The 15,531-nt window shown below is 39.2% G+C and overlaps 1 protein-coding gene across 5 annotated transcripts in view; it reads right to left on the bottom strand.

Moving 5' to 3' along the window:
- RAD50 (RAD50 double strand break repair protein) overlaps positions 1 to 15,531 on the bottom strand; it is a 233,741-nt gene that overhangs the window by 65,756 nt on the left and 152,454 nt on the right. For all 5 annotated transcript variants that reach the window (XM_073802508.1, XM_073802509.1, XM_073802510.1 and 2 more), the window contains 3 exons: positions 4,852 to 5,003; positions 2,318 to 2,503; positions 1,755 to 1,959 (listed from right to left, as the gene is read on the bottom strand). In XM_073802508.1, coding sequence (XP_073658609.1) covers positions 1,755 to 1,959; positions 2,318 to 2,503; positions 4,852 to 5,003 — 543 coding nt within the window. The remainder of the gene's footprint in view (positions 1 to 1,754; positions 1,960 to 2,317; positions 2,504 to 4,851; positions 5,004 to 15,531) is intronic.

Below are 15,531 nucleotides of genomic sequence, written 5' to 3'. Positions count from 1 at the left end.
TGGTTCAGGCAGTAATGAGAGCAATGGGGAGCAGCAAATGAAGCTTGCTCGCTTATCCGCCACTCACCTCCTGCTGTGCAGCCTGGTTCCTAAAAGGCCATGGACCGGTACTGGTCTATGGCCCAGGGGTTGGAAACCTCTGTTCTAAACTATATCATTCACATAGCTCTTCACTTTACTTCTTTGTAATCCTAACTATCTTTTAAAATATATTCCTTATTTCTCCAGCTAGACTATAAGATCATTAAAAGCAACGTCTAAGTCTTTGGCTTCCTTATTCCCAAGAGCACCTAGCACAGTGCTATGCACAAAACAATAAATATTCATTAAAAGATGCATTCATGGGCTTCCCTGGTGGTGCAGTGGTTGAGAGTCCGCCTGCCGATGCAGGGGACACGGGTTCGTGCCCCGGTCCGGGAAGATCCCACATGCTGCGGAGCAGCTAGGCCTGTGAGCCATGGCCGCTGAGCCTGCGCATCCGGAGCCTGTGCTCCGCAACGGGAGAGGCCACAACAGTGAGAGGCCCATGTACCGCAAAAAAAAAAAAAGATGCATTCATGTCAATGGGCACTGGGACAGAAAATCAAAGTTTTTCCATAATACAATTCCAAGATTTATACCAGCATTTATAGGTGAGTTTTAAAAAACTAAATCAATAATTAAAATTTTTTTTCTTAAATCTCCCATTATCTGTAAATTTAAAAAGCCATTTTTAAGAATACTCTTAATTAGACTAGGAATACCTTAAGGGGCAAGGACACTATTGTAGTTCTCCTTGTACCTATAGCCCCAAGCATAGTATACCCTGGCACACAGGAAACACTTAATAAATGCTTGTGAAATGAATAAATGGGATTTCTTTAAGATCTTACTTACAAACCACAGAATTTAGAAAGCTAACTCATTTGCAAATATATCAACACGTTATGCACCAATTTCAAACTTTGTGTAATGTCAAGAACATCCTGCAAATTATAAAAATTCCCTAGAAAGACCTGTCAATTAAAAAAATAAAGTCTCCTTAAGAATACAGAACTGTAAGGTTGAGCCATTACACTGATATTTAAAAATTCGTGATCTAGGGCTCCCCTGGTGGCGCAGTGGTTGAGAGTCTGCCTGCCGATGCAGGGGACACGGGTTCGTGCCCCGGTCCGGGAAGATCCCACATGCCGCGGAGCGGCTGGGCCTGTGAGCCATGGCCGCTGAGCCTGCGCGTCCGGAGCCTGTGCTCCGCAACGGGAGAGGCCACAACAGTGAGAGGCCCGCGTACAGCAAAAAAAAAAAAAAAAAAAAATTAGTGATCTAGGGCTTCCCTGGTGGCACAGTAGTTGAGAGTCCGACTGCCGATGCAGGGGACACTTTTTGTGCCCGGTCTGGGAAGATCCCACATGCCGCGGAGCAGCTGGGCCCGTGAGCCATGGCCGTTGAGCCTGCGCGTCCGGAGCCTGTGCTCCACAATGGGAGAGGCCACAACAGTGAGAGGCCCGCGTACCGCAAAAAAAAAAACAAAAAACAACTTAGTGATCTACATTACTAATTTAATATGATGCTATAAATTTGTTTACCCTCAAATCCAAGCTCTTTGGGCAACTTAAATACAGACGTAAGACATGAACCATAACATTATATAGTCTCTGATAATTTTTTCAAGAAATATACACACCATTCAAATGCACAGAAAAATAATGCTTTTCGGGTGAGAGATACCACGGTAAATGGTAACCTTCTCCTCAGCATACAAGAAACCAAATTACCTTCAATGGATCAAGTTCATTCTCATAGGATTTGACAATTTCCTTTGACGATGTTAACTGCGCTTCCTTACGAGTAATCTGATCGCGAATATCACAAGCTTTTTCCTTATTTTGCTTCAGATATTTTAGTTCTGTTTGACATTCTTTTACTTTCTGACCTTGTGTCTGACGTACCTGCCGAAGTGTTTCCAACGCTTTAATGTACCTTTGAAGATATTAAATAAAAATCAAATTTCTGGCTAAGCAAATTATAGTATATTCAAACAATGGACTATAATGCAGTCATTAAGATTACATTTACAAAGAGTTTTTAATAACTTAGAAAATGCTTATGACATAACAGTAAGTACAAATGTTACATATATACTGTCAAGCAGGTAAATAAAGATGCAAAGAAAGAAAACTGAAAGGAAATATGCTGACTGGTTGCCACTGGATAAGAGGTAATAACTGCTGACTTTCTTGCTTTACAATATCTTTCTGTTTAAAAAAAAGAAGCATCTAAATTGCAACTCTGGCTCAATAACTTAATGGACTACAAAATCTAATTAAAGGTTACAAACCTTGTTGCGGAAAAAATCTCATCAAATTTTTGCTTCAAAGCCTTTCCTTCACTTAAAGGCCAATTAGACTCTTCTTGGTGACAGAAAATGACATTATTTAGCACAGATTTGGAAACCCCAAGAGAACTTATCATCTCTCGGTCAATTTCTGCACACTTGGAGCTGAGACTGACCTTTTCGCCATGCCTATAGAAAACAAAAATCAAGAACTTACGTAAAATATTCTGTTACTTAGTCAATCTTTCATGCTGTACTTGCAAAAAAAAACAAAAACAAATGGCTTCTCATCCACTCCCTGTGGATAGCTTTCTCATATTAAAAGGTATAACTCTTGGGCATCCCTGGTGGCGCAGTGGTTGAGAGTCCGCCTGCCGACGCAGGGGACATGGGTTCGTGCCCCAGTCCAGGAAGATCCCACATGCCGTGGAGTGGCTGGGCCCGTGAGCCATGGCCGCTGAGCCTGAGCGTCCGGAGCCTGTGCTGTGTAACGGGAGAGGCCCCAACAGTGAGAGGCCCGCGTACCGCAAAAAAACCCAAAAAACAAAAAAAAAACATGATGATACATAACAGACAGGCAAAGGTACTTGAAAACATCTAAAGACTGTACAGTTTATTTTTTATTTATTTTTAAAGTCACCAATTTATTCTGTAAGGTCAGTAAAGCCTCATTGCTGAAAAATAGGTATATATTTAAACAGGAGGAAAAGAAAGATCAATTAAACTTACCACAATGATTCAGAATAAAATCTTAGGAAAGCAGCAATATATTTGGAATTTTCTCATGAAATAAATTTTTGATAGTATAAAAAATGAGTTGTATATACATGAAATGTACATTACTAAAACTTTAAAAATATTTGCCTTATATGTAATATTTTTATTTTATGGTAAATAAGTTCTCAAAGTATAAATTATATTAATTTAGAAGAAAGATAATTTTTGCCAATTACTTTTGTATTGTTTTCTTTTTGACTCTAGAGCTTAGATAAGGGATTGTTCAGTAAAAGACACACAGTAAAAGGAGTATAAAGGCAAACCTTAGTGATGCCCATCCAAGCAAATCCAAGGAAGATTCTTAATCAACAGACCTAAGTTGTACGGTCACATTGACAAAGCAATCAAATAGAGAGAACTGCCTCAGGGTCTTTTAAATAAGTTCCCTACTTCATTATACCCAGGGCCAGAAGCATCCCTGCCCTTGGATTCCAAGAGATCTCTCAGCATCTTTCATCAAAAGGATAAATTGACCATTTTCTTTCACATCTTCTGTCCAGTATCTGTTAACAACTAGATTAGGTGAGTGGATGCAGTGTCTGTCTTTACTGTCATTTTATATGTATTCTGAAAATATTACACTGAATGTACTAAGAATGTTTTGTAGGGGGACAGAATGGACAAAGATAGACCAGGAGATTGAGACATTAGACCAGGGAAAGACGATGGTAGCTTGAACAAGAATGGTTCTCATAGAGATGGAGAGAAACAGACTGAAGAGCCAGTTAGGCGAAATCCATAGGACTTGGTAATGAACTGAATATAGATGGCAAGGAAGCTGTCAAGACAGACTTAGGTTCGTGTCACTGGATGGATGGGGGTGTCATTCACTGAGATAAGGAGGTCTATTTTGTATAGCAATAGCATTATCCTAATTAATACAGAGGTTATTTGTGACCTTAGTTGGAGCTGTTTCAGTACAAGAATGGGGCTAGAGCAGGAGTCAGGAGGAAGTCACGAAATGGAGACAGTGAGTATCAACAACTCTTTTGAAAAAATTGCCTGTAAAGGGGAAGATGGAGACAAACCGTAACTGGAGTGAAATGAAATCTGAGGTTGTGGGAGAGACCTGAGTATATTTAAAAGCCAGTGAAAAGAATCCACTTGAGAAGCCAGTAGCTAGTACAGTGTATCTAGCACATAACAGGTGTGACACATTATTGATTAAATAAAGAAATTATTTAATTAGTTTAACAAATGAATAAATGAAAGGAAGGGATAAGATGATAAGTAATTTGCTCAACAAGGATAAAGCCATGAATTCAGGGCAGCCTACCTAATTCCAATATCCATACCCATTGCAATATGATACCTGCCCTTAACAGAATGACAACAGTTGAAAGGCACCTGTCAGCTTATCTCATCCTTCCCTATAGACATGATTACTAGCACTTTTCATTCATTCAATCTATATTTGAGTGATTATGCACCTTCAATTCAGCAACTGTCCAGAAATTACTCAAAGGAGTGGAGCATTATCACTAAATCTTTAATGGGATCATTCTGTTTAACTGATAAATAGTATCAAATAAAAAATTAGATGTTGATAGTGGACAAGGCTGCACAGGTGTAGAGTCAAGGTGGATCTCTACTTTCTGCTCAGTTGTGCTGAGAAACTAAAACAGCTCTAAAGATAAAGTCCGTTAAAAAGTTAATAAGCTTCCGTAAAATAAACTTAAAGTAGTAGGAAAAAACCATAGTTTTATAGACCTAAAGACAAAAAAATGAACAGATAATTCAAATATATAATAAACACCTACTTTGTTCTAGTAATGACTCCTTCCAGGGTTTTAAATTCTGTCTTTTTGCTTTTCTGAGTACAAACCATAGATCTCTGCACAGCTACAAGTTCTCCATTGACATCACGAAACTGCAGACGAATCTGTGCTCTAACATCTGTTTCTTGAGCAACCTTTGAAGGTAAAGAGAGAAAAATTATGCTACCTTAAGTACCAGAACATTAGTTCTGAAGAAAATATATAGGCAATCTTACTCATCAAAAATAAAAAAAAAAAAGAAAAACAACCGAAATAAATGAGATTACATATCATTCAAAATACAGAAGGACACTGAAGAGCCAAAGCAATCTTGAGAAAGAAAAACAGAGCTGGAGGAATCAGGCTCCCTGACTTCAGACTACGCTATAAAGCTACAGAAATCAAAGCAGTATGGTACTGGCACAAAGACAGACTTACAGATCAACAGAAGAGGATAGAAAGACCAAAAATAAACCCACACACCTATGGTCAATTAATCTACGAAAAGGAAGGCAAGAATATACAGTGGAAAAAAGTCTCTTTAATAAGTGGTGCTGTGAAAACTGGTGAGCCACATCTAAAAGAATGAGATTAGAACATTCTCTAACACCATACACAAAAATAAACTCAAAATGGATCAAAGACCTAAATGTAAGACTGGATACTATAGAACTCTTAGAGAAAAACATAAGCAGAACACTCTTTGACATAAATCACAGCAATATCTTTTTGCATCTGCCTCCTAGAGTAATGAAAATAAAAACAAAAATAAACAAATGGGACCTAATAAAACTTCAAGCTTTTGCACAGCAAAGGAAACCATAAACAAAGGAAAAGACAACCCACAGAACTGGAGAAAATATCTGCAAATGATGTGACTGACATGGGATTAATCTCCAAAATATACAAACAGCTCAACAGCTCAATATCAACAAACAACCCAATCAAAAAATGGGCAGAAAATCTAACTAGACACTTCTCCAAAGAAGACACACAGAGGAGTGATCAAGATGGTGGAGTAGTAGGACATGAAGCTCCCCTTCTCCCATAAATACATCAAAAATACATCTACACGTGGAATGATTCTCACAGAATATCTACTGTAAGCTGGCAGAAGACCTCAGACTGTTGAAACGGCAAGAAAATCTCCAGTAAGCAGGTAGGAAAAAAGGAAAAAAAAGCGAGAAAGGAATTGGGATGGGACCTGCACCCCTAGGAGGGAGCTGTGAAAGAGGAAAGGTTCCTGCACCCTGGGAACTCCCTCACCAGTGGGGAGATTGGCTAGGAAAGAAGGGGAGTTTCTGAGCCTCATAAGTGAATGCAGCACTGGGTTTGTGGCAGCCAGAGCAAAGGGAGAACTACACAGATGGTCAGTGCTGCCACCCTGCACTCCCTAGCCTGAGACACTCTTCCACCAGTGCAGGCAGGGGCTGGGTGCTGGAACTCTGGCTTTGGAGATCAGAACCAAAGAGAGGACTAGGGTTGGCTGTGTGGAAACAGCCTGCAGGGGGACTGGAATCCAGTGTGAGCACAACTGAGGGTGTACTAAGAGGAAGCCTGGGCCGCCTTAGAGGCCAGTCGCCATTGTTTTGGGGGTGCATGAGAGGAGAGGCAGGACTCTGATTGTAGCCTTTTTCCCTGTGCGTGTGGTCTCAGAGGGCAGGACACACTGCCTGCACGGGCTCCAGGAGTGGTCTCCTGGCCCCCGCTGCCTCCCTCCCAGAACTCAGGAATGGTCGCGATCCACTGCCACTACCCATCCAGATGCCAGGAGTGGTCGCAAGCCCCCACTGCCTCCACCCCAGACCCCACTGCCTCCACCCCAGACCCCAGGAGGGGTCACGAGCCTCGCTGCCTCCCTCCCGGACCCCAGGAGTGGTCCTGAGGCCCTGCCGCTGCCTGCCTGGACTCCAGGAGTGGTCACAAGCCACCTCGATTCCCATGATATGCTCTTAGGGTGCTCCTGAGCCGCCACCAGAAACCTGAGGACCAGGCACGAGCTGCCACATCTGCACGCCCGCTATCAAGGAAATAACAACAAGCACATGCTGAGGAAAGAGGTGACAGGCATCCATACTAAAAAGAGCCCTTGCACCAAATATATTAAACTCACACAAGCTACAGAGGAACATCCCCACGTATAAATAGCCCTCCACAACCACAGTATATAATTGTTTCTCCTAAACTCACAAAGTAAGAGAAATATAAATAAAATGAAGAAGCACAGCAACCACTCCTAAAGACCAAGAGAATTCTCCTGAAAGAACAAAACAATGAAACACACCTCTTCTAATAGACACCAGTTTCAAAAAGGAGATAATGAAAATACTAAAAGAATTAAGAAAGACTATTGATGGAAATGTAGAATACTGTAAAAAAGAACAAGAAGCTATAAAGAAGAACGAAGAAAAATTAGAAAACTCATTTGCAGAGACAAAAGCTGAGCTAAAAGCAATGAATAGCAGAATGAACAATGCAGAAGAACAAATAACTGACCTGGAAGATAGAATAACAGAAACCACCCAATCAGGACAGCAGACAGAAAGCCAGATCAAAAAAAAAGAAAGCAACATAAGAGACCTATGGGATAATATAAAGCATTCCAATCTACACATAACAGGGATCCCAGAAGGAGAAAGAAAAGTGGATCAAAAATGTATTTGAAGAAATTATGGCTGAAAACTTCCCAAACCTAAAGAAGGAAACAGATATGCAGGTTCAGGAAGCACAGAGGGTTCCAAACAAGATAAACCCAAACAGACCTACATCAAGACATATCATAATAAAAATGGCAAAATTTAAAGACAAAGAGAGGATTCTAAAGGCAGCAAAAGAAAAACAAAGAGTTAATTACAAGTGGACTCCATAAGGACACTGCAGGCCCAAAGGGAGTGGCAAGACATATTCAAAATCCTGAAAGGGAAAAACGTGCAACCTAGGATACTCTACCCAGCAAGATTATCATTTAGAACAGAAGGAGGGCTTCCCTGGTGGCACAGTGGTTAAGAATCGCCTGCCAATGCAGGGGACACGGGTTCAATCCCTGGTCCGGGAAGATCCCACAGGCGGCAGATCAACCAAGCCCATGCACCACAACTACTGAGCCTGCACTCTAGACCTCAAAAGCCACAACTACTGAAGCCCGTGTGCCTAGAGCCCATGCTCCACAACAAGCCACCACAACGAGAAGCCTGTACACTGCAACGAAGAACAGCCCTCCATCACCACAACTAGAGAAAGCCTGTGCGCAGCAACGAACACCCAACACAGCCAAAAATAAAAATAAATTAAATAAATTAAAAAAGAATAGCAAGGTGAAGAATTTCTCAGAAAAGCAAAAACTAAAGAATACAGCAATACTAAACCTATCCTAAAGGAAATATTGAAAGATCTTCTCTAAATAAAAAAGAAGAATCTACAGGAAAGAGAAAATCACAATTAGAAAGTAAATCACTTAAATAAGCCAGTACACAGATTAAAAAAAAAATCAAAATATTTCTGTGAAAGTGATGATAACCACAATGAAGAGCAAAAGAATGATCACGAAGATGTAAAAGGGGACACCAAAATCATATGAGGATAAGAGTAAGAAAATGTAGATTTTTTTTTTCCTACTATGTGTTTGAGCTTATATGACTACCAGTCTAAGGGAAATATTGGGTTGACCAAAAGGTTCATTCGTTTTTTTCTGTAAGATGGCTCTAGTAGCACTTAGCTCTCTCTTTAACTTCGTTCGAAACAATTTTGTTAGTTGTATGTGACAGCTGTCATATCAGCGTGCATTTAAAAAAAGACTTCTCAAAATTGGTGAATTTTTGTGTAGCCATTTAATATCGAAGATGGAAGAAAAAAAGCAACACTTTCAGTATACTGTGCTTTATTATTTCAAGAAAGGTAAAAACTCAACCGAAATGCAAAAAGAGATATGTGCAGCATATGGAGAAGGTGCTGTGACTGACTGAATGTGTCAAAAGTGGTTTGTGAAGTTTTGTGCTGGAGATTTCTCGCTGGACAATGCTCCACGGTCGGGCAGACCAAGTTGATAGTGATCAAATCAAAAAATTAATTGAGAACAATCAGCGTTATACCATGCGGGAGACAGTTGACATACTCAAAATATCCAAATCAAGCACTGAAAATCATCTGCACCAGCTTGGTTATGTGAATTGCTTTGATGTTTGGGTTCCACGTAAGTTAAGTGAAAAAAAACCTTCTTGACTGTATTTCTGCATGCGATTCTCTACTTAAACTTAATGAAAACATTCTATTTTTAAAACAAATTGTGATGGGCAATGAAAAGTGGATACTGTACAATAGTGTGGAACAGAAGAGATCATGGGGCAAGCGAAATGAACCACCACCAACCACACCAAAGGCCAGTCTTCATCCAAAGAAGGTGATGTTGTGAATATGGTAGGACTGGAAGGGAGTCCTCTATTATAAGCTCCTTCCAGAAAACCAAACAATTCCAACAAGTACTGCTCCCAATTAGACCAACTGAAAGCACTCAATGAAAAGCATCCAGAATTAGTCAACAGAAAACATATAATCTTCCATCAGGATAACACAAGACTGCATGTTTCTCTGATGACCAGGCAAAAACTGTTACAGCTTGGCTGGGAAGTTCTGATTCATCCGCTGTATTCACCAGGCATTGCACCTTCAGATTTCCATTTATTTCGGTCTTTACAAAATTCTCTTAATGGAAAAGATTTCAATTTCCTGGAAGACTGTAAAAGGCACCCGGAACAGTTCTTTGCTCAAAAAGATAAAAAGTTGGGCTTCCCTGGTGGCGCAGTGGTTGAGAGTCCACCTGCCGATGCAGGGGACATGGGTTCGTGCCCTGGTCCGGGAAGATCCCACATGCCGCGGAGCAGCTAGGCCCGTAAGCCACAGCCGCTGAGCCTGCGCGTCCGGAGCCTGTGCTCCGCAGTGGGAGAGGCCACAGCAGTGAGAGGCCTGTGTATCACATAAAAAAAAAAAAAAGATAAAAAGTTTTGGGAAGATGGAATTATGAAGTTGCCTGAAAAATGGCACTAGGTAGTGGAACAAAAGGGTGAATACGTTGTTCAATAACATTCTTGTGAAAATGAAAAATGTGTCTTTTATTTTCACTTAAAAACCAAAGGCACTTTTTGGCCAACCCAACAGATACAGGAAGGGGTTAACATACTTGAAAAAGAAGGTAAGTACAAATCAAAAACATATAATAGATTCCCAAAAATGAAAAAGAAGAGAACATAAGTATAATACAAAAGAAAACCATTGAACTACAAAAGAAAAAACAGAAATGGACAAAGAAGAAATACAAAATCAACAGGAAAACAAGGTTTAAAATGGCAATAAATACATACATAAATGTCAATGGACTAAATGCTCCAATCAAACAACACAGAGTAGCAGACTGGATAGAAAAACAAGAGCCTACAATACACTGCCTATAACAGACCCACCCTATGGCAAAGGACACACACGGATTGAAAGTGAGGGGATAGAAAAAGATATTTCATGCTAACAGAAATGACAAGAAACCAGGGGTCACAATACTTATATCAGACAAAACAACTTGAAAACAAAAGCCATAAAGAAAGATAAAGAAGGACACTATATAATGATAAAAGGAAGAATACATGAAGAGTATTTTACACTCGTCAACATACACACACCTAATATAGGAGCATGCAAATACAGAAAATAACTACTATGAGACGCAAAGGGAGAAACTGACAGGACTACAATAATAGTAAGACTTTAACACCCCACTCAAATCAATAGATAGATCTTGCAGGCAGAGAATCAATAAGGCAACAGAAATCCTAAATAATACAGTAAAACAGACATAACTGATATTTGGACATTACATCCAAAAAAACCCAGAATATACATTCTTTTCAAGCACACATGGAACATTCTCTAGGACTGACCACATACTCTGGCACAAAACAAGACTCAACAAATTTAAGAGTATAGAAATTATCTCAAGCATCTTTTCTGACCACAACAGCATGGAACTAGAAATTAACCACAGAAAAAGAAAGAGAAGAAAACAATTATATGGAGACTAAACAACATGCTACTAAAAAACCAATGGGTTAACAATGAAATCAAAGAGGAAACTAAAAAATACCTTGAGACAAAAGACAATGAAAACACAACCATACAAAAACTATGGGATGCAGCAAAAGCAATTCTTAGAGGGAAGTTCATAGCAATACATTCCTTCCTCAAAAAAAACAAGAAAAATCTCAAATAAACAACATGAACCTACCACTTAAAAAAATAAGAAAAAGAAGAACAAACAAAACCTTAAGTTGGCAGAAGGAAGGAAATAATAAAGATCAGAGAGAAAATAAATAAAATAGAGATCTAAAACACAATAGAAAAAAAATCAAGAAAACCAAGAGCTGGTTCTTTGAAAGGATAAATAAGATTGACAAACCTCTGGCCAGGCTCACCAAGAAGAAAAGAGAGAGAACCCAAATAAACAAAGTAAGAAATGAAAAAGGAACCAGAACAGCTGATACCACAGAAATTCAAAAAACCATAGGGAGTACTATGAACAATTATATGCCAACAAATTCAACAACCTAGAAGAAATGGACAAGTTTCTAGAAACCTACAGTCCACCAAAATTGAATCCAGAAGAAATAGATCATTTGAACAGACCGATCACTAGAAGTGAAATAGAATGTGTAATTAAAAAACTCCCTACAAACAAAAGTCCAGGAGCAGATGGCTTCACAAGAGAATTCCACCAAACATACAAAGAACTTATACTGATCCTTCTTTAACTCTTCCAAAAAATGGGAGAAGGGAACACTCCCAAAGACATTCTATGAAGTGACCATCACCCTGATACCAAAACCAAAGACAACACCAAAAAAGAAGATTACAGGCCAATATCTTTGGTGAATAGAGATACAAAAATTCTCAACAAAATATTAGCAAACCAAATCCAACAACACATAAAAAGATCATACACCACGATCAAGTGGGATATATCCCAAGTTCCCAAGGTTGGTTCAACATACACAAATCAATCAATGTGATACACCACATAAACAAAAGAAAAGACAAAAAATACGTCATCTCAATAGATGCAGAAAAAGCATTTGACAAAATTCAACATCCATTCATGACAAAGAGTCTTACCAAAGTGGGTACACAGGGAATATAATAAAAACTATTTATGACAAACCCACAGCCAATATAATACTCAACGGTGAAAAGCTGAAAGCCTTCATGCTAAAATCTGGAACAAGACAAGGATGCCCAGATGACTTACCTGGTGGTCCAGTGGCTAAGACTCTGCACTCCCTATGTAGGGGGCCCAGGTTCAATCCCTGGTCAGGGAACAAGATCCCACATGCCACAACTAAGAGTTTGCATATTGCAACTAAAGATCCTGCATGCCGCAACAAAGATCCCAAGTGCCACAACTAAGACCCGGTGCAGCCAAATAAAAAATAAATAAACGACAAGGATGCCCATTCTCATCTCTTTTATTCAACGTAGTATTGGAAGTCCTAACCACAGCAATCAGACAAGAAAAAAAAATAAAAGGTATCCAAACTGGAAGGGAAGAGGTAAAACTGTCATTATATGCAGATGATAATATATATAGAAAACCTTAAAGACTCCACACAAAACCTGCTAGAACTGATAAATTCAGTCAGGTAGCAGGATACAAGATTAACATACAGAAATCGGTTGCATTTCTTTACATCAACAATGAAATATCAAAAACGGAATGTAAAAAAAACAATACCTTTTAAAATTGTAACCCCGGACTTCCCTGGTAGCGCAGCGGTTAAGAATCCACCTGCCAACGCAGGGGACATGGGTTCGATCCCTGGTCCGGGAAGATCCCACATGCCGCAGACCAACTAAGCCCATGCGCCACAACTACTGAGCCTGTGCTCTAGAACCCACGAGCCACAACTACTGAGCCCACATGCCGCAACTACTGAAATCTGTGCGCCTACGGCTCCTGCTCTGCAACAAGAGAAGCCACCACAGTGAGAAGCCCACACACTGCAACGAAGAGTAGGCCCCTCTCGCCGCAACTAGAGAAAGCTGAAACGCAGCAACGAAGACCCAATGCAGCCAAAAATGAATGAATAAATAAATAAATTTAAAAAATAATAATAAAATAAAATCGGAACCCCAAAAATAAAATACTTAGGAATAAACCTCACCAAGGAGGTGAAAGACTTATACATTGAGAACTATAAAACATTAATTATAGGAAACTGAAGATTATTCAAAGAAATGAAAGATATCCCAGGCTCTTGAATTGGAAGAATTATTACTGTTAAAATGGCCATACTACCCAAAGCAATCTACAGATTTAATGCAATCCCTATCAAATTACCCATGATATTTTTCACAGAACTAGAACAAATAATCCTAAAATTCATATGGAACCATGAAAGACCCAGAATTGCCAAAGCAATACTGAAGAAAAAGAACAAAATAGGAAGCATAAACCTTCCAGATATCAGACAATACTACAAAGCTACAGTAAGCAAAACAGCATGGTATTTGCACCAAAACAGATATATGGATCAATGGAACTGAATAGAGAGCTCAAAAATAAACCCACACACCTACGGTCAATTAATCTTCGACAAAGGAGACAAGAATATACAATGGGAAAAAGACAGTCTCTTCAGCAAGTGGTGGGAAAGCTGGACAGCCATATGTAAATCAATGAAGTTAGAACACACCTTCTCACCATACACAAAAATAAACTTAAAACGGCTTAAAGACTTAACATAAGACACGACACCATAAAACTCCTAGAAGAGAACACAGGCAAAACATTCTCTGACATAAATTGTAACAATGTTTTCTTAGGTCAATCTCCCAAGGTAATAGAAATAAAAACAAAAATAAACGGGACCTAATCAAACTTACAAGCTTTTGCACAGCAAAGGAAACCATAAACAAAATGAAAAGACAACCTACAGAATGGGAGAAAATATTTGCAAACAATGTGACTGACAAGGGCTTAATTTCCAAAATATACAAATGGCTCATACATCTCAACAACAGAAAAAAAAAACCCAATCCAAAAATGAGCAGAAGACCTAAATAGACATTTCTTCAAAGAAGAAATACAGATGGTCAATAGGCACATGAAAAGATGCTCAACACTGCTAATTATTAGAGAAATGCAAATCAAAACTACAATGAGGTACCACCTCACACCAGTCAAAATGGCCATCATTAAAAAGTCTACAAATAACAAATGCTGGAGAGGGTGTGGAGAAAAGGGAATCCTCCTACACTATTGGTGGAAATGTAAGTTGGTGCAGCCACTGTGGAAAACAGTATGGAGGTTCCTCAGAAAACTAAAAATAGAATTACCATATGATCCAGCAATCCCACTCCTGGGCATATATACAGACAAAATTATAATTCAAAAAGATATACATATGCCAATGTTCACAGCAGCAATATCCACAATAGTCAAGACATGAAAACAACTTAAATGTCCATCGACAGATGAATGGATAAAGAAGATGTAGTACATATATATACAATGGAATACTACTCTGTCATTAAAAAGAATGAAATAATGCCATTTGCAGCAATATGGATGCAACTAGAGATTATCATACTAAGTGAAGTAAGTCAGAAAGAGAAAGACAAATACCATATGATATCACTTATATTTGGAATCTAAAATATGATACAGGGACTTCCCTGTTAGCGCAGTGGTTAAGAATCTGCTTGCCAATGCAGGGGACACCGGTTCAATCCCTGGTCCGGGAAGATCCCACATGCCACAGAGCACCTAAGCCCGTGTGCCACAACTACTGAGCCTGCGTTCTAGAGCCCGTGAGCCATACTACTGAGCCTGCATGACACACCTTCTGAAAGCCATGCACCTAGAGCCCATGCTCCACAACAAGAGAAGACACTGCAATGAGAAGCCCATGCACCACAACAAAGAGTAACCCCTCCTCCTGCAACTAGAGAAAGCCTGCGCACAGCAACTAAGACCCAATGCAGCCAAAAATAAAAATTAAATTAAATTAATTTTAAAAAGTAATAATAAAAAATAAAATATAATACAAATGAGCCTATCTATGAAACAGAAACAGAATCATGGACATGAGAACAGACTGGTGGTTGCCAAGGGGGAGGGGGTTGGAGGAGGGATGGAGTGGGAGGTTGGGGTTTGCAGATGTAAGCTTTAATATATAGAATGGATAAACAACAAGGCCCTACTGTATAGCACAGAGAACTACATACAATATCCTCTGATAAACCATAATGGAAAAGAATATTAAAAAAAGAATGTGTGTGTGTGTGTGTGTATATATATATATATATATATATGTATAACTGAATCACCTTGCTGTACAGCAGTTAACACAACATTGTAAATCAACTATACTTCAATGAAAAAACAAAGACATACAGATGGCCATCAGGCACATGAAAAGATGCCCATCATCACTAATTATTAGAGAAATGAAAATCAAAACTACAATGAGGTATCATCTCACACTGGCCAGAATAGCTATCATCAAAAAGTCTAGAAACAATAAATGCTGGAGTGTGTGGAGAAAAGGAAACCCTCCTACACTGTTGGTGGGAATGTAAATTGGTACAGCCACTATGAAGAACAGTATGGAGCTTCCTTAAAAAACTAAAAATAGAGCTACCATA

Source organism: Tursiops truncatus, chromosome 3 (assembly GCF_011762595.2).
Source record: "Tursiops truncatus isolate mTurTru1 chromosome 3, mTurTru1.mat.Y, whole genome shotgun sequence".
Lineage (NCBI taxonomy): Eukaryota > Metazoa > Chordata > Mammalia > Artiodactyla > Delphinidae > Tursiops > Tursiops truncatus.
The sequence above is the reverse complement of the archived record's forward strand: the minus strand, read 5'-3'. Positions and strand labels throughout refer to the sequence as shown.